Genomic DNA, 23,321 nt, shown 5'->3' with positions numbered 1-23,321 from the left:
ATTCATGAGAATCCTGGCATATGTGCCAATCCAGAGGGTGGGTCCTAGCTGAACCCAGATGCTACCCAAGTTAGTTTCCAGACAGAAGGATCTAGGCTTTCCCTGAATAGATCTATTTTCTTGAGTTTCTGCTGAAGGTTTCCTAGGGTCCAGAACTCATCCCTTCAAAAATGAGGTTTCTCACAGAAATAGGATTTTGACTACTTTCTGATTGGATGGGACAGTTTCTGTACCCAGGTCCCGCGCTGCACAAAAGGAAACCAAAGACCGTTAGAGGGAAGACAGGCTTAGGCCCCTCCCTCTATCTTGTCTCAGATTAAAACCTCAAGAGACAGGAAATTGCAGAGCGGAGCAAAGCAGGTGACAAACTTGTTGATGTTAATTGGTGAGGATCCTGTCAGGGACCCATCTGTCTTTCAACCCAGCCCACATTATCAGTCTCTCAAAGCCCCTTTTGTGTGATCTTGCCCTTCAGCTCAAGGCTGCCTCATTCACGCTGGGGTCCAAATTCCAGGTTCCCTTAAGTGAGGCCTAGTCTTCTCTAAAAGAAGAAAGAGCCAGTGAAAACAGGGAAAACAAGTAAAAAAAAATGGGGGAAGGGAAAGAAAGAGAACAACAGAAAGCAGAGAGGAGACTCTCCCTCTGCTAGCCATCTTCATCTGCTTTCACCATAGGTGGGCCAGAGGTGAGGCCAGAGGGGCAAGGCGAAAGGAAAAAGATAGGAGAGGGGGAGAGGAAGTGTTTATTTTCCACAGCCTATGTCTTCAGCTACCTTGGTGACGGTGGCAACCATGATCTGGTCCAGGAAGCGCCAGTTACATCTGGGGCTGCTCTTTCTTGGGAGGTGAAAGCTCTGGTGACAGCCCCAGCCCAAGAGTCCTGCCCCATCCTGGCTGGGTTGCCGAGGCCATTTCCCCTGTTGATTGTCCATTCTAGAAGATGTTGTGAGGTGGTAAGGTTGGGGGAGGAGGGGCGGATGGGGAAAGAGAAAAGAAAAAGAGAGAGGGATCATTCTGTCATCATGCTGTCATCACTTGTGCAGAAGAGAAGCAGTGTGGCCTAGCAGTTAGAGCATGGGAGTCAGCTTAGTGGATGGAGTCAGAAGGGCCTGGAGTCAGAATCTCCCAGCTCCGTCATTTGCCTGCTGTGTGACTTTGGGCAAGTCACTTAACTTGTCTGTGCCTGAGTTACCTCATCTGTACAATGGGGATTAAGACTTTGAACCCTATGTGAGACAGAGACTATGTCTAAACTTGATTAGCTTGTATCTACTCCAGCACTTAGTACAGTGCCTGGAACATAGTAAGTGCTTAACAAATACCAGTAAATGAAATAAAAAGAAGGGACCCAGCCCAGGATGGTTGTTGAACTGGGGTGTCTGCTGAGGCCGCTGCTTCTCCGTGTTGGGCAGGGGGAGCAGGTAGCGGTGGCACAATATAGCAACACTGATTGACCAAGCCTTCCGGAAACCATATCACCCAAACAGCTTCCTCTTTCCCCTGAGTGGCAGTGGCCCAGCTGAACTGGCCTGTTGGAGGGCTGTGTACAAGTGGAAGTTTCCAGCACACCTGGAATTACGTGTTTTCATGTGGGCTGGAAACTCCCATTTATTCATAGCCCTAAAATGTGTTAATACAGCTGCAGTGGTGATGGTGATGTGATAGTGGCAGTTGCTGAGGAGGAGGAGGAAACTGGGTAGTCTCCGCTTCCTCCCCCTTCTTCTCCACTTCCTTTTCTTCCTCTTCCTCCTCCTCCACCTCCTCTTCCTCCTTTCTCTTACCTGATGCCGTTGCCATCACCATAGCTGTGAGTCTGTGAAGTTCCTCTCTATCACCTAAAAGTGGAGCCCCCAAAATCATAGCTAAATCTGGATCCATGTCACATTCTGAGGGTCCTTTGGGTTAATAAGGCTGACCACTATTATTCTACTTCTCCTGTCTTGTGGGTCTTCTCCCTTTCTACCGTAGGCTTTTGGGTGTGGGGTTTGAAAGTGGTGAGTGGGAAGGAATAGAGAAAAGAAAATGTCAAAAGTGACCAGAAATATTTGGGTAGGAAGGCTAATGTTGTTAATAAAGAAGGGGATCAGTATATGGAAGATGCACAGTATATAGTCAACCACAAAGCAAGGTAAAATATAGCAAACACTTTGTCTAAGGAAAGGTAAATGAAAGAGATTTCCTTTAGCTTCCCTAGGTCTAAGCAGGATGGTCAGAGTCTCCTATTATTTCTGGGAGCAACATTATTGAAGGATCTCAGTCAGCCCTATCCTAGGCTCACAACAAGGCTCAGATTTGGAAATCATCAGGTTTTCTGAGAGCAAAGGAGCCCCAGAAATGATCATTCTAAAAGAATATTAATAAAATTGCAACTTGAGAAATACTGCAGGAATGTACATTCCAGTCTGTACTGGTATATGTTGTTTGCAAATCATATAATCAGAAGACCTGGATTCTCATTCTGGTGTTGGCATTGGCCTGCTATGTGACTCTGGCAAGTCATTTAACTTCTCTGTGCCTTAGTTTACTCTTCTGAAAAATAGAGATCCAATATTTATTCTCCCTCCTACTTAAACACCAAGCCCATGTGGGACAAGGACTGTGTACAGTTTGATTATTTTGTGTCTACCCTAATGCTTAGTACAGTGCTTGGCAATCATTCAGTGCATCATTGTATTTACTGAGTGCTAACTGTGTGCAGAGTACTAAGCAATTGGGAAAGTAAATATAACAGAGTTGGTAGACACATTCCCTGCCCAAAGCAAACTTATAGTCTAGAAGGGGAGACAGGCAAGTGCTGTGAGGCTGAGGGAGGGGTGAATAAAAGGAGCGAATCCAAGTGCAAATCCAACTTCTCCTGCCTCAGCTCCCTCACCTGCACACTGGAACATTGTAAGCACATAACAAATACAACGTTATTATTTTCATCATCATTATTATTATTGTGCACAAATACTCTTGTAGGCCCTCCTACTTCATGCACTTGAATAAGAACCATGGGAAAGCGCTGCTCGAGAACATGAAAGGAGTTCTGGGAATTTCAAATTGCAGCCTAACAGCCATCTCATTAAATCCCAGGTGTTGTTCTTATATCGTTTTTCAGATATAAGGGGATTATGGCTCTTGGACTAAAGATTGTAGAGTAGTTTTTGCCTCCAGATGCGCTTTTGTAGTTTTTGATTGCTGCGACTGAAACTCTTCACACTTGGTCTGTGCTCAGAGGATAAAAAACACCTTATGGAAAGTCTGAAACACAACTTTTAGGTTATTTTTGTTAAAGTCCTAGAGAGCAGGGAAATATAATTTCTTGGCACTTTTGGGGTTTGTGGAGCCCAAAGTTGACTGAAGTTCAACTCTTCAAACTTGGCAGGATTATGGTCTTGAAGAAAGGAAAATTCAGCCATTTTAAAATTTCAGAAGCTTAATTTTATAAGTCTGAACAGGTGCGGCCCAACATTTCTTTCTTGGATTTGAGTGCCTGAAGATACAACGGCCATTAGTAGTAGGAGAGCTTGAGCACTTTAGCCTCTTATCTCAGGGAAAAAGATGTGTTTGTGCACCCTTCAAGAAAGCAAGAGAGGGAATTTGAATGCCAAACCTATGGTAATGCAGTAAAAAGCCGCAGCAAAAGGTCTCCCGAGTTATTATTATTATTATTATTATGGCATTTATTAAGCGCTTACTATGTGCAGAGCACTGTTCTAAGCGGTGGGGGGGATACAAGGTGATCAAGTTGTCCCACGTGGGGCTCACAGTCTTAATCCCCATTTTACAGATGAGGGAACTGAGGCACAGAGAAGTTGCGTGACTTGCCCAAGGTCACACAGCAGACGTGTGGCGGAGCCGGGATTCGAACCCATGACCTCTGACTCCAAAGCCCGGGCTCTTTCCACTGACCCACGCTGCTTCTCAGAGTTTCATTCAGTCAAAAAGAAAAGTTTCCACAGAACTGTTGTTGATTCATTCATTCAATCGTATTTATTGTGTATTGAATACAATTTAATCGTATTCTTCAATTTCAGTATTTGCTGTTTCTGTTTTTTTCTTGTTTTAGGAGATGGTGCAATACAGAAAACTCTCCCAGAATGGGATAGATAGCAAGCTCTTTTGGAAACACTGTCTTTAAATTTCTCAAATTGTAGTTTCTTGTCTCAGCCTTGCCCATTCAGTGAAAATCCAGCCATCTGGGTTTATGCTGGACAGTCAATATCCTGAGAGTTTTCATCCCTTTGTAGTTATGGATAAGGCCCAGGGTGCCTTTATGTCCAATATTTTTATTTTCAGCTCCCAGCCTCCCTTCTCTGGGATCCTTGGCTCAGAAGTGGTGTCTGATCTGGGAAGGGATTGCAGTGGCTCTGGAGGAAGTGAAAGGAATGCCAGGGAGCCTCTTGGAGAAAAATTGTAGGTTCAGGTGACCTGAAGCAAAATGCATGGCATAAAGATTGTGCTGTCACTGCGACTAAGTATCTGGTACTCCCAATAGTCATCAGTGGCCACTCTTCCCAATCACCAAATTCGACTTTTCACATATTATTGAATATATTTACCTGTACTTTCCTTCCCATTGAGAAAATGCAGGTATGCCATGTACCTGTCGAGTATGGAAATATATAGTTAAGAATATACACCTTGCTCTTGAAGGAGATGACTTTTCAGCCTGGAAACCTAAAAAAAAATCATAATGAACAAGCACTTCTGAGAAGCAGAATGGCCTTGTGGATGGAGGCTGGGCCTGGGAGTTGGGGGACCTGAGTTTAATGCCAGCTCTGCCACTTGTCTGCTTTGTGACTTTGGGCAAGTGAAACTTCTCTGTGCCTCAGTTACCTCATCTGCCAAATGGGCATTAAGACCGTGAGCCCCATCTGGGACGCGGATTGTGTCCAACCTGATTAGTTTGTATCTACTACCCCAGCACTTAGTACAGTGCTTGGCACGTAGTAAGCAATTTTAAAAAATCATTTAAAAAGAGGAAGAAAAGTCTTAGAACTACAGTAGCAAATGAGTGTTTGAGAAAGGCCTTGTAAAGAGAAATTGTGGAGAAGGTGAGGGAGAGAGTTTCAGGTGAGCAGGTGGCAAGGGAATGGAATCCTAGACAAGGATAAGATGAATCTGTGGTGGATTTCAATGGTGTTTTAATAAGTTATTTAGTCCAGGCACTTAGGTTTTGAATTGAATGTTTGTAAACTTACAGTTTCTAGTTTGTGGGTGTATCATAGGCCTATTCTGGTTGGGTGGATTGGGCCTCACCTCTTGAGGCCTCAATTGTAAAATCTGTAAAACGAGGATGTAAAATGAGGCTGATACTTCTTCAGATATTTTTCATGACTTAATCAGTGAACGTTTGTAATGCAGATTTGAGGATGAATGAAGATGGAGAGAGGACGAGGGAAAGAGAGAGGAAAAGATAGATAAAGTGGTTGGAGCTGAAGAATGAGGATCTTCAGAGTGGGCTAGAAATTCCCACTTCTTTTAGTCCTCAGGTTACCAAATTCCCTTGTGTGCCTTTAGGGCAAAGGGGAAGTTGTTTCAATACACAGTGTCCCATAGTAGCGCTGTGGCTGTCAACTGTTTCAACAATTCATAACAGGAAGACGTGTTCATGAAAGCTTTCAAGTGTGAAATTATGTATGCTATGGTGGTTCAGTGGTATGTGATGGGGATTTTTTTTTCTCCTTAAATCAACTGTCTGTTGGGCTTCCTCCAGTTGATTTTAGAAGGGTTATTTCAGGGGTGCTGGAGGACTAGAGTTCTCTGCACCTGCTTTGGCTTTTTCTCAGCCCATGTGAGTGTTCGCATATTTAGAATCCAATTTTTCTCTGGTCTGTCGTCTCCCCCCACCAAGAATTTAACACTTCATCTCTCTCTTCCAAAAAGTCACGTATATTGGAATCCAGAGGAATATATCAGCTCTCCGGAATGCCTTTCCACCTCATTTCATTTGGTGCTGAGGTCCCCAGGCAGTGGAGTCCAAGGTATCAAAACTGTCTCCTCGAGGCAGGAGGTTATAAGATTTTATTACGGTGCTGATTCAGTTAGCTTGGCTCAAAACTATAGCTGGTCAGTGGAGGGGCTGTTCTCAGTTTTTATTAAGGCAGTTTAGTTGATTGCAGCCTGACTTGTTTTCAGTAGGTTCAGATGGGTGTATTTCAGTCCTGAGGACTGCGGGCTTGTGTGGATTTATGTTGCCATTGTAGCAGACATTTTTGTCCTGTTCAAAGGGTATTATCCCCGAGGACATAGCTGTGCTTGTGCATTTCTGGACATTTGGAGAGCCTCACCCTTTACAATTTGCCTGCCCCCATGCACCGGTTCCCTACTGTCCTCTGCGCTCTGGTCCCTCGCTGTCCCAGTTCCTGCCATTTCCATTCCTGCAACAGTCCAAGTTTGGTATGCTAAGGTAACAGGGTGAGAGTTGCTCACATAGTAGTAATGGCATGTATTGAGCATCTGCGCATTGCAATTCACTGGACTAAGCATTTGGGAAGTGCAGCAGAACCCCCAAGGCACAGCCCCCCAGTCCCATGGCAGTTATATACATATGTTCCTCTCTAGACTGTAAGCCTGCTGTGGGCAGTTTATTGTTTTATTGTACTCTCCCAAGCACTTAGTACAATGCTTTGCACACAGTAAGCATTCAATAAATATGATTGAATGAATGAATGAATGAATGAACCCTTTTACTCTGCCATTTTCCCCTAGCTGTAATTTATTTTAGTGACTGCTCCGCCTCTGTACTGAAAGCTCTCTGAGAGCAGGTATCGTGTCATTGGGTCTACCAAATCGGTTTTATTGTACTCTCTCCTGAGTGCTTAGTACAGTGTTCTGCACACAGTAAGGACTTGATTGGTTAATAGAAGACACATTCCCTAATGACCAAGAGCTTCCCTTTGACATCCTTGCTCTGTTTCCTCCTAGCCTGTCTCTCTCCCATTGGGGTGGGGAGAATGGCTGATTGTTGGAATCAGCCCTTCAGGACCTCAGAGAAGGGGGCATCAGGACTGCACCCACCAAGGTGCAAGCCATGGTCACCGATTCACAATGACCATGGTCAAAGATGCATCTTACCTCCGTCTTAGATAAGCCATTTCGGTCTTGGGTCTGAAACTTCCTCTTGTAGAAAGAAAGATACTTGTTATCTCCAGGTGATTGTTGGGAGGAAAAGCTAGTGAAAATCATCATAAAGCACTGCCAGCTTGGCATTTATTCATCTCTTACTCTTTGTGAGGAGTCATGCTTGGGGAAGGAAGGTGGGGTGGGAGTTTTGGTGCTTCCTTCGATTTGCTGATAGCCTGTTCCTTTACTCCACTGGAGCCCAGCGTGGAAGTGTGAGAGACACCGCAGCCATGACGACCCACGTCACCTTGGAAGATGCCCTGTCTAATGTGGACCTGCTGGAGGAACTGCCACTCCCAGATCAGCAGCCCTGCATTGAGCCTCCACCATCCTCCATCATGTATCAAGTGCGTATTTGGGCCCTCTTCGGTCCCCATGGCAGAGCTACAGAGGGAGGCAGCAGGACCTACAGGAAAGAGTACAGGTGTGGAAGTCAGGAAACTCAGGTTCTAGTCTCAGCTCTCCCATTGGCCGACTGGGTGACCTTGGACAAGTCACTTATCTTCCTATGGTCTCTGTCTTCAACTGTAAGATAGGGCTAAGTTATGTGCTGTCCCTCTCTCTTCACTTGAGAGCCTCGTGTGAGATAGAGACTGTAACCGATCTTGTTCTCTCATATTCACCCAGCACTTGGCGCGTAGCAAGTGCTTAATAAATGCCATATTTATAATTAAAGGGTGGACTGGTAATCCTAGGATATCTCTGAGAGAGACCTATGCAGACTGAAGGAAGGGCGAAGGTGAGTAGCTGGATGGTTAGAAGCAATGAGTTTGCATTGTTTCTCAGATGCACTTGAATGAATCTGGGGAGGCAGCAACTGGAGCCTGGGAGACCTGCCAATATGCAGTGACTGATGGTGGTCACCTTGGGGACAGCTTGAGACCTACTTAAGATTCTGGGTAATGGAAACTGGATCTGCCCGAGCAGATTATCCTGATAATTCAGACTCAGAAATGTAGTTGGACTTCAGTTAGCCAAGGATTTAGAGCTGAAGTATCTTGGGGGTAATAAATGTGTGTTTTGGAACCTGAAATACTCAGCTAACGGAACAGAGTGTGTTTTGGGGCTTCATTAACCAAAATAATTTTTTAGTTTCTACCCAGATTTATTGACAACTATTGCTGCTGAATAAATGCTGTGCTGACCTAGGGAATTCAGTACTGCAGCTTAATACCTCTCAAGGATGCCTGGGCAATTATGTATATGAAAGGAGTTGTTTCCCACAGCAGATAATGGCTCTGGAAGGCCGGATCATAGTTGTTTGTTTTTGCCTAAGTGCCAAGAGAAAGTTTATAATAAACACTAGTTGAATTCCACAAGATGGGGTGTCCAGTAGTGACTGTCAGGAGGCAGGAAGAGGGTGTGCATTATGGCGAAGATTTAATCAGACCTGCAAAAAGACCCTGCCCCAAGTTGGAAATGGTTTATGTTGGGCAAGTGGTAAAGAATGATTTGGAGGGATTCATTGCAAGGCACCATCCTCTGCAGGCCCAGATCCGGCCTTTGCACTCGGTCCAGCTCTTCCCATGGCTGAAAGCCCACCTCTGGTTCAGTTATTCCAAACCAAGTGGGATGTGATGGGGAGACTATCTGGGCATCCCAAACTTGTTTTTAGGGAGGTGAAAATGCCACCCCTGGATATCGAGATTACTGTGAAACCATTCTAATCTGTTATCTGTAATTTCTTATTATTTGATTTCCACAGGCCAATTTTGACACAAACTTTGAGGACAGGAATGCCTTCGTGACTGGCATAGCCCGGTATATTGAGCAGGCCACAGTTCACTCTAGCATGGTGAGTATCTGAGTTTGCATAGACATATCAGATGACTGCCGTTTCTGAGACCGGACAATTACTTTATGCCAGCTCCTGAGCTAAATGCTTCCAGGACTGGGGCCTGTGCTTTGTGGTGATGCCCTATATGCTCTCATATAGGGAGCTGGGGTAGAGGTGGATCATTCCAGCTTCCATCTCCTTTCCTTGTTTATATTAATGTCTGTCCCTGCTCTAGACTGTAAGCTCACTGTGGACAGGGAATGTTTCCACCAACTCTGTTGTATTGTACTCTCCCAAGGGCTTAGTACAGTGCTCTGCCCACAGTAGGTGCTTAATAAATACCACTGATTGATTGATGCAGAAAAGTGTAGCCTACCCATTAGCCGTCAGGCAATTGCCCAGATCCTCTCAGCACTGTGTGAGAGAGTGTAGGGGAAGCAAATTGAACATGTTGAGCTGGGATCAATTTGAAGCTGGCAGTTTAAAAGGCTCTTGATACAATACCTATTGCCACGGGGGGGTCTTGACATAAGCCTACCTATTGATCCGAGGGTACCTGCCTTTCTCTTAGTGTTTAGTCCTCGTGTCTGCTGAACAAAACTCTGCAGGATCCCAGAAAGTTTACAAATATATTATTTAGCATTTCCGAGTATCATAGGCTTGTGTGCTGCTTTATTGTCCTACTGGCTAAATAAAAAACCATAAGATAAAGGGAAGCAGCTAGGAGGGGAGGAGCAAACACTAGCTTAAAGGACTCTGGGTGACATGCAGATAGAGCAGGGCAACAGGGAAAGGCCCAGACAAGGGGTGGTATTAATCCAGACCCCTGTTGCTGCAGTCTTCAGCTTCCTTTAGCTGGCTGTCTCCCTGATTCTTCTACTTGGCCATTAAAATAGTTGTAAAGGCTATCAATTTGGGCTTACGTCCAATTCTTAGTGAAATTAGGATCAGTGTTTTGCTAATCCAGATATCTCATTTTCTGTCTCTGAGTTTCCTTTCCCTCCCTTGCGAAACCTCTTATCAGAACTGCCAAAAATGCCTGATGTGGATTTCATCTCCTTTTAGTCTTCTTCCGCTATCAGGTGGAGACACCAGTGAGCAGTAAACTAGGAGCTGTATAATCAATCAGCCTTTGAATAATTGGCTGTTGACTACATTGGGTTTAGGTTCAGGGATGATAGACCCAGAGAAAAAAGCATTTTCTTGCCTCATACCCCAGGATGGAGGAAAACTGTGAAATAGTCTCAATCCACTTAAGCCTAATTCCAAACAGTGCCTGGGAATCTGCTTTTGAATTAAGAGAAATAGAAATAAACAGTCCATCAGTACTCAGTGGTAATCATTGTGGCTTTGGGCTGGAGGAAAGGAAATTCTGGAAGTTTTTGAAGGCATAATATTCAGAAGTCAAATACCTTGTCATTTATAAATGAGCACATTTTATTACATAATGGGATGAAATAGCTCATGAAGGAGAGCTCAGCTAGCTCTCCAGAGCTTCTACTTCTCCAAATTCCAATATTCTGTAAGTAGAATCCTGTCCACCTCAGAGGCCTCAGAAATAAGTTTCTGTAGGCATTTCCAAAGGTGTTATAAAGTAGTAGAGCTAGGCCTCGAGTTCCTATTAGTTCCCTTTTCTGACATTAGCACTGTTAGCTCTGGGGGCAGGTAGAAGAGGACTGCTTCCGTATTAAATTGATTTCACCAGCTGCTCATCTCTGTTCTGTGAAAATAGGTCTTACTCATTTTAAAATAAAAATCAAAATTGGGAAATGAAAGTGAATCTAGTTGATAGTATGAAAAAGCCACATTCATTTGGTAGAGAAAAATATAAATACACAGTTTAAATACAAGCATTTGCCAATCCTTATAATATTTCATGGAATATGTGAATTTTGTGGATTTTTATTTCAAATCCTCTTATCATTTTTAAAATCTTAAGCAACTGCTTGTGAAGCTCAGTGAGAGTCCTACATATGCTGTTTCCCAAGTTATGTCCTATTAGCAATACAGAGTGTGGTTTGGCTATCGAATTTAAAATTAAAACTGGTGGCAAAGCAATTCAGACTTTGGGATGTTTTTTGTTGTTGTTGTTTTAAGGAACTTCAAAGAGCTGGAGTTGTTTCCTCCCCCTCAGTTCTCCTTTCCCAGTAACGTGGGTGTGCTTCTGTATTCCAGAATGAAATGCTAGAGGAAGGGCATGAGTATGCAGTGATGCTTTACACCTGGAGGAGCTGTTCCAGAGCTATTCCTCAGGTAAGGAACTGCCTTGTTCTCATTCTCCCTCTCTTTCTCTGTCCCTGGTACCGCCTCTGGGGCTGGAAGACATTTAAAAAACTTATAGTTGAGCAACTGAGGGTTCAGAATGTATCCTGGCACACCAACTAAAAGCTCCCAGATAAGAGAGAATCCCTGCATTTACCCTATGGTTATAGTCACCCTACCTACATCCATGGGCATTTTCATTGGTGGTTACAATCACATAACCAGAGTGATGGGTCCATGTAATTACAGTCACGTACTATCACATTCTCAGTTGGGCTGCCAAGTTACCAAATTACCATGTAATTATGTTCTTGGGGCTGGGCAGCGATTAGTGTGGGAATTTCAGTCTCCAAGCCACCAGAGAACAGTGACCTGTGGCTTCCTCCATCGCTCCACTCTCCCTCCCACCCCATCCCCGTCTCCCAGGTGAAGTGCAATGAACAGCCGAACCGAGTGGAAATTTACGAGAAGACTGTGGAGGTGCTGGAACCAGAAGTCACCAAACTCATGAAGTTCATGTACTTCCAGGTGAGGGAAGGGACAGCAGGAAAAGTGGGGTGGTGAAGAACCCTTGAAAAACCTCTTTGGTTTGAAGTATTCGGATTTGTTGCTTCTGTTCTCTTTTTCTGCCTCACACTATCTCTAATGCCTCGAAGTGGCCCCATCCTTAGTCTCTCGGGATGACTGACAATTTGCCATAGGTAGGTTAAAAATTCCAAATTTCATTCATTTTACTACAAGGAAAAGGAGAACTAGTCAACATCCCACATTTAAGATAGATTATTTTATGCAAGGCTGCTTAAGTAGTTGGATTCGTAGTGCTTAGTACTTCTCAACACCCTCCCAACTTAGGGTGGTCAACTGTAAATGGGAGAGAAATTAATATGAAATGGCACAGCTATTTTCCTTCTGTGTTTGACCTTGCAGATGCTAAATCCACTTGGAGGGCTTTGCCACTGCTGCTTTTGCAAAGTCACCATGCCATCAGGAGCGTTAAAGACCCCACAGCCCCAGGACCAGGGAGCATTCAATGAAGTCTGAAAGGGGTGGGTTCAGACAAATGAAAGGAGAAATATTTTCACATAGCCTAGAGTAAACATATGGAATTGATGCTACAGCTGAAAATATCACTAAGTTCACAAAATGGTTAGGTAAACTAATAGATGAGTGATCCAAAAAGCTTATAAAAGGGAAAGTGAAGAATGGCAGAAGGTATTATTAGAGAACAAGGCAACGGTCGGAGCAGGGTGCTTTAATATCCTAAGGAGGCATGGCTGGAAAATCGAAAAAGATGCATGGGCTACAGACCTAATACCAAGGGAACTGGTTACATCTTCACTTCCCAGAAGCTACTGGGGCATTCTGTGAGGAGACTGGACCCTTGACCAATAATGAGAAAGCCTCCACCCCCCAAGAAGTGGGTGTCCGAGTTGTCCTGAGGAAGGAAGACAGTCACTTCATTTTTGGCAGTTAGTCAGTTTTTGGCTTTTTGTGGTGTGCTTTAACTGCCTGTTCCCCTGAGACACAGTCAGAAGAGATCCCACAAGATCAAGTATCCTTTTTAGCCTAATTGATACCTGGTATAAGGGAAGCTAGGGCAAGTCAATTTAGGGGATATTTTATGCTGAACCCCTATTTTCACCCATTTCCCCAAGCGAAGCTTTCTGGTAGCTGTATGGCCGAAGCAAAGGTGCCTGACTTCTGATCATCAGCTTGGCTCTGGCAGTCTTGAACCTCAGTGGTTTTAAATATGGTTTTGACATTCATTCATTCATTCAGTCATATTTATTGAGTGCTTACTGTGTGCAGAGCACTGTACTAAGCGCTTGACATCGAACTCATGCAGTTGGATGGCAAGGAGGGCACACCATGCAAAGCCAAAAACTAAGTGACTGCCCAAAACGAAATGAACGCCTTCTCTCCTCTGGAAAACTCAGATCCCCACTTCAAGTGCTGTGGGACTTTTTCATTATTGGCGGAGGAGCCAGTCTCCTCCCAAAATGTTCCAATGGCTCCTGAGAAATGTAAGCATAGCCAGCCCCTTTGACTTTGGGGTTTGTAGCCCATGCTTTCTTCCCTTCATGTTTATCTAGGGATCCTATGGCACCATTTAGGAACGATACACTGGGCTAGATGATCAGAAGATTGGTCTGATGCAGTAAGACACTGCCAAGTGCCTAGGTTTATCACTGAGTGTTTTATACAGTTATGAAGATTAATTCTCCCTTCATGCTGAAAAAGTCTTTTGGAGTTGGGATTCCTTCTCCGAAGACTTATTGGAGTTGACTCCCCAGGCCCAAACCAGACCTGTCACCATGTATTAACAGCTCTCATTCCCATTTGTCCTTCCTTTCAGCGCAAGGCCATTGAACGGTTCTGCAGTGAGGTGAAGCGACTGTGCCATGCAGAGAGGAGAAAGGACTTTGTCTCGGAGGCCTACCTCCTAACCCTGGGCAAGTTCATCAACATGTTTGCTGTCCTGGACGAGCTGAAGAACATGAAGTGCAGTGTCAAGAATGACCATTCAGCATATAAGAGGTCAGAGGGGATTCCCCTTCCCTGGTCCACTCTATCTGCATAGGCTATTGAGGGAGGTAATGGTATTGGAACTCCTGGCCTTTTCAGGTTACTTGTATTCTGAGCCTCTGGGTTACTTGGGAGGCAAATATTCAACCCTGAGTAGAAACTGCCTGCCTGAGACCTTCAATGAGAATGCAGTGTCAAAGGGGGAAGTAGCCTCACTGTAGACCAGAATTTTCTCCTAGAAGCATAGGTAGGAGACTGAAAGAGAGAAAAACGAACACAGGTGGCCTAGTGGAAAGAGCATGGGCCTGCCTCAATTACCTCATCTGCAAAATGGGGATTAAGACTGTAACCCCCAACGAGGGACATGGACTGTGTCCAACCTGATTATATTGTATCTACCTCAGTGCTTAGTACAGTGCCCAGAACATAATAAGCACTTAACAAATACCATTAAAAAGGGTGCATTTCATCTGTTAGGATCCATTGTTATGGAAGATGGAAATTCTCAGTCTTGAGGTTAAGAGCCCTAGAAGAGCAGGTATTCCAAGTGGGATTGTGAAGATTAGAGCTGCATAATTCTGGTCCCAGTAATGACCCACTGTGAGCAGAATAAGCCAGTCTTATCTCCCTTTTAAGTCCTCTTACTATTCTTTTTGCCCCCCTCACTCTCCAGCATTCAATCTCTGCTTGTTTTTGTTGTGGAGAAATGATGAAGGACTTAGAGTGGGATGACCAGAGCTTTTGATGCTCACAGGATGAAAAACTGTGTGATGTTGGAATAGACTCTTCTCAGTTTGGGGGTGGTTTGCTAGTAAAGGTGTTATTTCGTAGCCCCAAGAGTGTCATTTCTTGACTTTTTATATTCTCACCCACCTTCCTTCAGTGGCCCAGATCCAGTATTCTAGGTTATGGCAGAGAAGCAGGCTATGTGAAGGGCACAAGTAACTTTTGTCAAGCCCTTTTTTAGAGAAGCCTGCAGTATGCGGTTATAGCAGCAATTCAGTTGTGTGGGAGGGAAACTGTTCATCACCCCATGAATTCTGAATTCGTGAATGCATGAATTCTTGTTTCTCCAGAGATTAGAACCTTTACATACCTCTTTCGCTTGCATGAAAGGAAAGTTCCCAGAGACCTGCAGGACTACCCAGTGCATGTACAAGGGGTAAAGAAAAACAGTTTAGCTAGTAGAGTTAAGCCATAGAGTTAAACCAATTGGAACAACTCCTGAGGGGATTGCCTGTGTTTCAGAGCAGCCCAGTTTCTGAGAAAGATGGCCGACCCCCAGTCTATCCAAGAATCTCAGAATCTCTCCATGTTTCTGGCGAACCATAACCGAATCACCCAGGTAGGAACTGCATGGTATTTTTCTTTCTCCTATACCTCCTCATTCCTCTCTGCGCAGGGAGAATTGGAGCATATTAACCGGTTGAATCACAGATGCTGTCTCTTCCTAGCTCCAATCTTCATTAGCAGTCTTTTGCTGAGAGAAACCAGAAGAAATTTCATCTTTAAAGATGAATAATTTTCCTTTCCAATTATTCCCCCCCACCCCCTTTGAAGGCTCTTGCTTTATCCAGGTTATATTCAGCTGAGGTAGTATCAGCCAATTCCCAGCCACGTGTTAACTCTCCCTGCCCCAGCTTCTTCTAAGCACTGACAACTATCTAGTGCCTCCTCACCTACTCTCCCATTGTCACTTTGGTTAGCAGATGATCTGTGCTTCCAGTCAGCAACCCAGAAGGGGGAGACGGGTGAGAAAGCATCAAAGCCTAAAAATCAAAACCAGGAGTTGGTGTTTTTTCACTGAAATTTTCAAGCTCCATTGCCCTGTACCAGGTGGGAGTCAGAAGGCTTGGGCTTTAATCCTGACTCTGCCATTTGCTTGCTCTGTGCATTCAGTCCGTCATCCTCAGAAAAGCAGGATGATTTACATTTCCATGGACTCTTTCTAACTGCCTCAGGAGTGAGTCAAAATCACCCATCCTCTTCCTGACAGAAACGCTTCTGCAGTTCCTGGGCAAAATGTAGCAGCCAACATATTTCCACGGCATCCCTCTGTAATTACATGGAGAGTCTGTGACAGGTGTTAGGATGCTGAGTGTGGAGGACCACAGCATTGATTCTAGTTTTAACATGAGGTGACGGGGCTGGTCTTTTCAGTGTCTTCACCAGCAGCTGGAGGTGATCCCAGGGTACGAGGAGCTGCTGGCGGACATCGTCAACATCTGTGTGGATTACTATGAGAATAAGATGTACCTGACCCCCAGTGAGAAACACATGCTTCTCAAGGTAAGTCCTTGCACTCTCCTTCACTCCACTGGGAGAGCCCTTTATGAGCTAAGGCAGAAATTAAGGAGTCTGGATCAGCCTGGGCTAGACCCAAGGAATTTGGGGTCTGCCTGGAATGGATCTGTCGCTTGCTCCCTTGCCCCCTTTTGGGTAGAGCTTGGTGGAGCCCAGACCAATGTCAAGAAGAGAAAGCAGGAAAAAGTGTGACCTTTTGGAATGCCTCAGTTACCTCCTATATAAAACGGGGATGAAGACTGTGCGCCCCACGGGGAGCAACCTGATCACCTTGTAACCCCCCGGCGCTTAGAACAGTGCTTCATTCATTCATTCTGTCGTATTTATCGAGAGCTTGCTGTGTGCAGAGCACTGTACTAAGCGCTTGGGAAGTTGGAAAGCAGCGTGGCTCAGCGGAAAGAGCCTGGGCTTTGAAGTCAGAGGTCATTGGTTCAAATCCCAGCTCTGCCACTTGTCAGCTGTGTGACTTTGGGCAAGTCACTTCACATCTCTGGGCCTCAGTTACCTCCTCTGTAAAATGGGGATTAAGACTGTGAGCCCCACGTGGGACAACCTGATCACCTTGTAAATTCCCCAGTGCTTAGAACAGTGCTTTGCACATAGCAAGCGCTTAATAAATGCCATTATTATTATTATTATTATTATTATTATGATGGAGGCCCAGAAGGCACAGGACCTGGGTTCTTATCCCGACTCCACCACTTGTCCTGAGACCTTGGGTAAGTCACTTAACTTCTCTGTGCCTCAGTTACTTCATCTGTAAAATGGGGATGGAGTCCTCCTCCCTCTGACTTAGACTGTGAACCCCATGTAGGACAAGGGACTGTGTCCAACCTGATAATCTTGTATCTACCCCAGTGCTTAGTACAGTGCTTTTTTCTTTTGTTTTCTTTTTATGGTTTGCTATGTGTCAAACACTGGGATAGGTACAAATTTATCAGTTCAGACAAAGTCCCCATCCCACACGAGACTCGCAGTCTAAGTAGGAGGGCGACAGGCATTTAATCCTCATTTTAAAGTCAAGGCAACTGAGGCACAAAGAAGTTAAGTGTCTTGCCCAATTGCCACACAGCAAGCATTTGGCAGAGCCAGGATTCAAACCCAGGTCCTCTTACTCTCAGGCCTTTGCTCTTTCCACTGGGCCATGCTGTTTGTCATAGTGCTTGGCATTTAGTAAGTGCTAAACAAATACCATTTAAAAACAAACAAACCCAAAAAGTGGGTCCCACAAATCCAGTGGTCCCAGAAGATGCAAACAGGCTTTCACTTGTACCCAGAGAACTGAATGTGCTTGGCTGCAGTGGCATTGCACTTGGCACTTGTCAGGAACACATTCCCCACCCAAGAGGACCCAACGTGAATGGGGAAGGCCTGTTCTTGCTCACCCTTTTCTCACACTTACGTGCAGTGGCATGTTCCTAAATTCTGGAAAAGGGAAAACTTCCATTCTTTCTATGTGTCTTCTAATTTGTACAGGCAGTTCTTGTCCCAATCCTTTCTCAATCTATGGGAACTATTCACATGATGAGATTGGCTTGGGGCCAAGCTCCTGGAAAGACCAAAGATCAATCCAATTACTGCAACCTGTTTTCTCCTTGCCTTGTTGTACTCTCATGCCATGCTGTTGTACAGTCCCATCGCCCCAGTGCTGAGGACCCAAACTCAAATCCCCTGTTAAGGAGCGTGGCTCAGTGGAAAGAGCACGGGCTTTGGAGTCAACGGTCATGGGTTCAAATCTCGGCTCTGCTAACTGTCAGCTGTGTGACTTTGGGCAAGTCACTTAACTTCTCTGGGCCTCAGTTACCTCATCTGTAAAATGGGGATTAAAACTGTGAGCCCCCCCCATGGGGCAACCTGATCACCTTGTAACCTCCCCAGTGCTTAGAACAGTGCTGTGCACATAGTAAGCGCTTAACAAATACCATTATTATTATTATTATTATTATCTGCCCCCTCCTCTAGACCGTAAGCTCATGTGGACAAGGAACATGCCTGCCAACCCTGTTTTATTGTACTCTTTCCAGCACCTAATACAGAGCACTACATATAGTATGCGCTCAATAAATCATCATCATCAATCGTATTTATTGAGCGCTTACTGTGTGCAGAGCACTGTACTAAGCGCTTGGGAAGTACAAGTTGGCAACATCATCATCATCCTCAATCGTATTTATTGAGCGCTTACTGTGTGCAGAGCACTGTACTAAGCGCTTGGGAAGTACAAGTTGGCAACATATAGAGACAGTCCCTACCCAACAGTGGGCTCACATACCATCGATATGGTGACGGTGTTACCTCCGTCATGTCTTCTCTGCCACTTCCCCTCTCCCCTCCCTTTATTCTCTAGGCATTTTCTTTTCTTACATTCTAAATGTCCTAATGCATTTTATCACTTCTTATTTGCTTCTTAAAGGATAATATCATTGCCATGATTTTCCTGAGGTAACATTGGTTTACCTCACAGCTCACCAACCAGATGGTGCCACCCACCATTTCAGAAAAGAAAATGATGCCCGCATACATGGGCACTGCAGCAGGCTGCGCCTTGAGTTTCCCAAGATGCTGCAATTCCCAAGGGTCTGGCATTTGGTATTCCCGAAATACACTCAAACCCAAAGAGATTTTAGGATCTCTGCACCACAGCTGCCCAAGGATTTTCTCTTTGTCATTTTTCCCTTTCAGTTTCCCAAAGCAACTCACTGAAAAACCACTGGGGTTTTGGGAAAGCTCTGTGAAGGCATTTCATAGTGGAAGAAAAGAATTAAACTTATGTGTTTGAAATGAATTTTGTACTGCCGCATCACGGAGATATGGGGGTCAGAAAGGCCTAGAACAATCAATCAGTCAATCAATCAATCAATCGTATTTATTGAGCGCTTACTGTGTGCAGAGCACTGTAGTAAGCGCTTGGGAAGTACAAGTTGGCAACATATAGAGACAGTCCCTACCCAACAGTGGGCTCGCAGTCTAAAAGGGGGAGACAGAGAACAAAACCAAACATACTAACAAAATAAAATAAATGGAATAGATATGAACAAGTAAAATAAATAAATAAATAAATAAATGGAGTAATAAATATGTACAAACATATATACATTTATACAGGTGCTGTGGGGAAGGGAAGGAGGTAAGATGGGGGGGATGGAGAGGGGGACGAGGGGGAGAGGAAGGAAGCCCATTGGCCTGCTCAGAGCATTCATTCATTCATTCAATCATATCTATAGAGTGCTTACTGTTTGCAGAGCACTGTACTAAATACTGGGGTAGATACAAGTTAATCAGATTGGACACAGTCCTGTCCCACATGGGACACACAACCTCCATCCCCATTTTACAGATGAGGTAACTGAGGCCCAGAGAAGTTAAGTGACTTGCCCAAGGTCACACAGCACTTGGGAAGTACAAGTTGGCAACATATAGAGACGGTGCCTACCCAACAACGGGCTCACAGTCTAGAAGGGGAAGACAGACAACAAAACAAAACATTAACAAAATAAAATAAATAGAGTAGTAATTATGTACAAGTAAAATAGAGTAATAAATCTGTACAAACATATATACAGGTGCTGTGGGGAGGGGAAGGAGGTAGGGCTGGGGGGGGGGATGGAGGGGGGAGAGGAAGGAGGGGGCTCAGTCTGGGAAGGCCTCCTGGAGGAGGTGAGCTCTCAGTAGGGCTCTGAAGGGAGGAAGAGAGCTAGCTTGGTGGATGTGCGGAGGGAGGGCATTTCAGGCCAGGGGGAGGACGTGGGCCGGGGGTCGATGGCGGGACAGGCGAGAACGAGGCACAGTGAGGAGGTTAGCGGCAGAAGAGCGGAGGGTGCGGGCTGGGCTGTAGAAGGAAAGTAGGGAGGTGTGGTAGGTGGGGGCGAGGGGATGGACAGCCTTGAAGCCGAGAGTGAGGAGTTTTTGCCTGATGCATAGGTTGACTTGTAGCCACTGGAGATTTTTGAGGAAGGGAGTAACATGCCCAGAGCGTTTCTGCACGAAGATGATCCGGTCAGCAGCGTGAAGTATAGACTGAAGTGGGAAGAGACAGGAGGATGGGAGATCAGAAAGGAGGCTGATGCAGTAATCCAGTCGGGATAGGATGAGAGATTGAACCAGCAGGGTAGCGGTTTGGATGGAGAGGAAAGGGCGGATCTTGGTGATGTTGCGGAGGTGAGACCGGCAGTTTCTAGAATGAAACCTAAAAGAGTCCATTAGAAATCCAGATGTAGACATGTGCTCAAAGTTATTTTGTGGGTGAAAAATCAATATTTCTTAAATGTGGCCTCTTCTACCGGTTATTTAGTTAGGAATGTCTGAAAGTTGAATGAGCAAGGTGGATTCAGGACTGATTTAATTTTCTCCATGGTGATAAGAGTTGTGATTCAGCCACCTGTGGACCGAACATAGCACTTCATGATCCCAGACTCTCAGGTCATCTGCTTCTCATTCTAGGTGATGGGCTTTGGCCTCTATCTGATGGATGGTAATGTCAGTAACATTTACAAACTGGATGCGAAGAAGAGAATCAACCTAAGCAAAATAGACAAGTTCTTTAAGGTAAGCAACTGTTGCCAGTGATTGGTTTTCCCCGGTTGGGAAAATTAACTATTTATTTTCTTCCTTTAAGAAGATAAAATGTAAAGGTATGCAAAAAGACTTTCACATGTCTGGACAGCCCAAGAAAAAAGGTTAAGCGAGGAGCACAGATGCTTAGGCTGGAGCTAATTTTAGCCCATGGGAAGAGCTGGAGAAAGCCGAATTATTTTGGTTGTGTCATTTATAAGAAAATCCCCTATGAAAGTCTGCTGAGGATTCTGAAGTATGCAAGATAAATGTTTACAATCCCCAAACTGTAATTTAGCTGGTCTTTCATTTCTCCTTCTCCCTTTGTCATAATGGCTTAAAATACTCATTTAGGAAGAAGATAAACCGGACTGAAAGTTCACATTGATTTTGAGGCCTGGAATCACAGAGCTGTGGGGCGGCTTGGAAGCGATTACGTTCAGCCTCTGCCTTCAGGCAGGATTGCATTTAAACCGCCCCACACCACCTCTACTATTATTTAAACTGCTTGAGATAGGAGATGCCGCAACTCTCACCGATACTCAGTCCAGTGATGCACTGATTTCAGCTTATACCTCAAAAGCTCAATGCACGTGCTCTGGGAAATTGAATTCCTTGTAGGTTGATCCCAGAATCTGGTGAAATGATTTTATGAGTGCAAAATTTCAACTTTAGTTCAGACCTTCTCCTCCTACTCCAGGACAGGTTTGGGCTGGACCAAAGTGGAGCATCATCATGTTTGGGTATGGTTGGGATGCCCTTCCTCCCCCGTGTTTCGGGGCTGGGGGCCATGGCATCACTGTCTGATCTAATCAGATGAGAATTCAGATGGTGCTGAACTGGATGTGATTTAACTTTCAAGGGAAGCAGCTTGGTTTAGTGGATAGAGCAGAGCCCCAGGAGTCAGAAAAGTTCTGATCCCCGCTGTGCCACATATCTGTTGTGTGACCTTGGGCAAGTCACTTAACTTCTCTGGGCCTCAGTTACCTTATCTGTAAAATGGGGATGGAGGTTGTGTGTCCCATGTGGGACAGGACTGTGTCCAATCTGATTAACTTCTATCTACCCCAGAATTTAGAACAGTGCTTGGCACATAGTAAGCGCTTAACAAATACCATTATTATTAATCATATTACTATTATTAGTCTAAAACTAATTCTTAGAATAATGATAATAACCCCAGCTCTGCCACTTGTCTGTTGTGTGACCTTGGGCAAGTCACTTAACTTCTCTGGGCCTCAGTTACCTCATCTGTAAAATGGGGATGGAGGTTGTGTGTCCCATGTGGGACAAGACTGTGTCCAATCTGATTAACTTCTATCTACCCCAGAACTTAGAACAGTGCCTGGCACATAGTAAGTGCTTAACAAATACCATTATTATTATTAATCATATTACTATTATTAGTCTAAAACTAATTCTTAGAATAGTAATAATAACCGCAGCTCTGCCACTTGTCTGTTGTGTGACCTTGGGCAAGTCATTTAGTTGCTCTGTGACTCCGTTACCTCATCTGTAAAATGGGGATTAACACTGAGAGCCCCACATGGAACATGGAGTGTGTCCAACCTGAAGATCTTGTTTCTACCCCAGCACTTAGTACAGTGCCAGGGTGCATAGTAAGGGTTTAACATATACCATGAAAGGATACTATAAAATGGGGATTAACACTGTGAGCCCCACGTGGAACATGGCGTGTGTCCAACCTGAAGATCTTGTTTCTACCCCAGCACTTAGTACAGTGCCAGGGCACATAGTAAGGGTTTAACATATACCATGAAAGGGTACTATAAAATGGGGATTAACACTGTGAGCCCCATGTGGAACATGGCGTGTGTCCAACCTGAAGATCTTGTTTCTACCCCAGCACTTAGTACAGTGCCAGGGCACATAGTAAGGGTTTAACATATACCATGGAAGGATACTATTTCCAATGAAGGGTGATTTCACTTTGACTTATTTGCAGTTCTTTATTAAGCTTATAGTAGGATTTCAATTCCCAGAAGTCACTGAGATAGCTGTGCATGGTCAGCCCTGTGCTCCTAATGACCCAGACTGGTTTGGGCCAGGACTGGGGCAATCTGGGTCAGGTCAGGAAGGAGATTTTCAACCTTAGAGGGCAGATACAACTCCTGGAAGGGGCTTCTGTTGCTGTAGGAAATGGAACAAGACAAATAGCGAATGTCATCCATTTGGACCCTTTTGTATCATTGTTTTTCCATTATGTTTCTTGCCTTGAATGCCATCTCAGTAAAGAAATACGTACCAAAAGTGAGACCGCTCACTTCCTATGCTAAATCATAAAGTTTCTGTGAAACTGAGTCTTTTCTTGGGTTTCCATCCTTTTTTGCTAATTGAGAACCTGGGCAACATGCGAAGTGTAGCATTGTTTTCCCTTGTCTGTAGGAGAATGGAAAACCCCTTTGAGAAAGAGATCTGTATTTTATTTTATTTTTATTATTTTATTTTGTTAATATGTTTGGTTTAGTTCTCTGTCTCCCCCTTCTAGACTATGAGCCCACTGTTGGGTAGGGACTGTCTCTATATGTTGCCAACTTGTACTTCCCAAGCGCTTAGTATAGTGCTCTGCATACAGTAAGTGCTCAATAAATACGATTGATTGATTACATATTTATTACTCTATTTATTTTACTTGTACATATCTATTCTATTTATTCTATTTTGTTAGTATGTTTGGTTTTGTTCTCTGTCTCCCCCTTCTAGACTGTGAGCCCACTGTTGGGTAGGGACCGTCTCTATATGTTGCCAACTTGGACTTCCCAAGCGCTTAG

At 44.5% G+C, this 23,321-nt stretch overlaps 1 protein-coding gene across 2 annotated transcripts in view; it reads left to right on the top strand.

Moving 5' to 3' along the window:
• Nucleotides 1-23,321, top strand: part of CYFIP2 (cytoplasmic FMR1 interacting protein 2) — a 95,663-nt gene that overhangs the window by 9,783 nt on the left and 62,559 nt on the right. Inside the window, exons 2-9 of one of the 2 annotated variants that reach the window (XM_038772329.1) lie at nt 7,313-7,456; nt 8,815-8,904; nt 11,062-11,139; nt 11,575-11,676; nt 13,505-13,686; nt 14,923-15,019; nt 15,835-15,963; nt 20,419-20,523. In XM_038772329.1, the coding sequence (XP_038628257.1) occupies nt 7,340-7,456; nt 8,815-8,904; nt 11,062-11,139; nt 11,575-11,676; nt 13,505-13,686; nt 14,923-15,019; nt 15,835-15,963; nt 20,419-20,523 (900 nt within the window). In that variant the 5' untranslated portion in view covers nt 7,313-7,339. Of the gene's footprint in view, nt 1-7,307; nt 7,457-8,814; nt 8,905-11,061; nt 11,140-11,574; nt 11,677-13,504; nt 13,687-14,922; nt 15,020-15,834; nt 15,964-20,418; nt 20,524-23,321 lie in introns of both variants that reach the window. The other variant, XM_038772330.1, reaches the window with a different exon arrangement.

Source organism: Tachyglossus aculeatus, chromosome X1 (assembly GCF_015852505.1).
Source record: "Tachyglossus aculeatus isolate mTacAcu1 chromosome X1, mTacAcu1.pri, whole genome shotgun sequence".
NCBI lineage: Eukaryota > Metazoa > Chordata > Mammalia > Monotremata > Tachyglossidae > Tachyglossus > Tachyglossus aculeatus.
The sequence above is the reverse complement of the archived record's forward strand: the minus strand, read 5'-3'. Positions and strand labels throughout refer to the sequence as shown.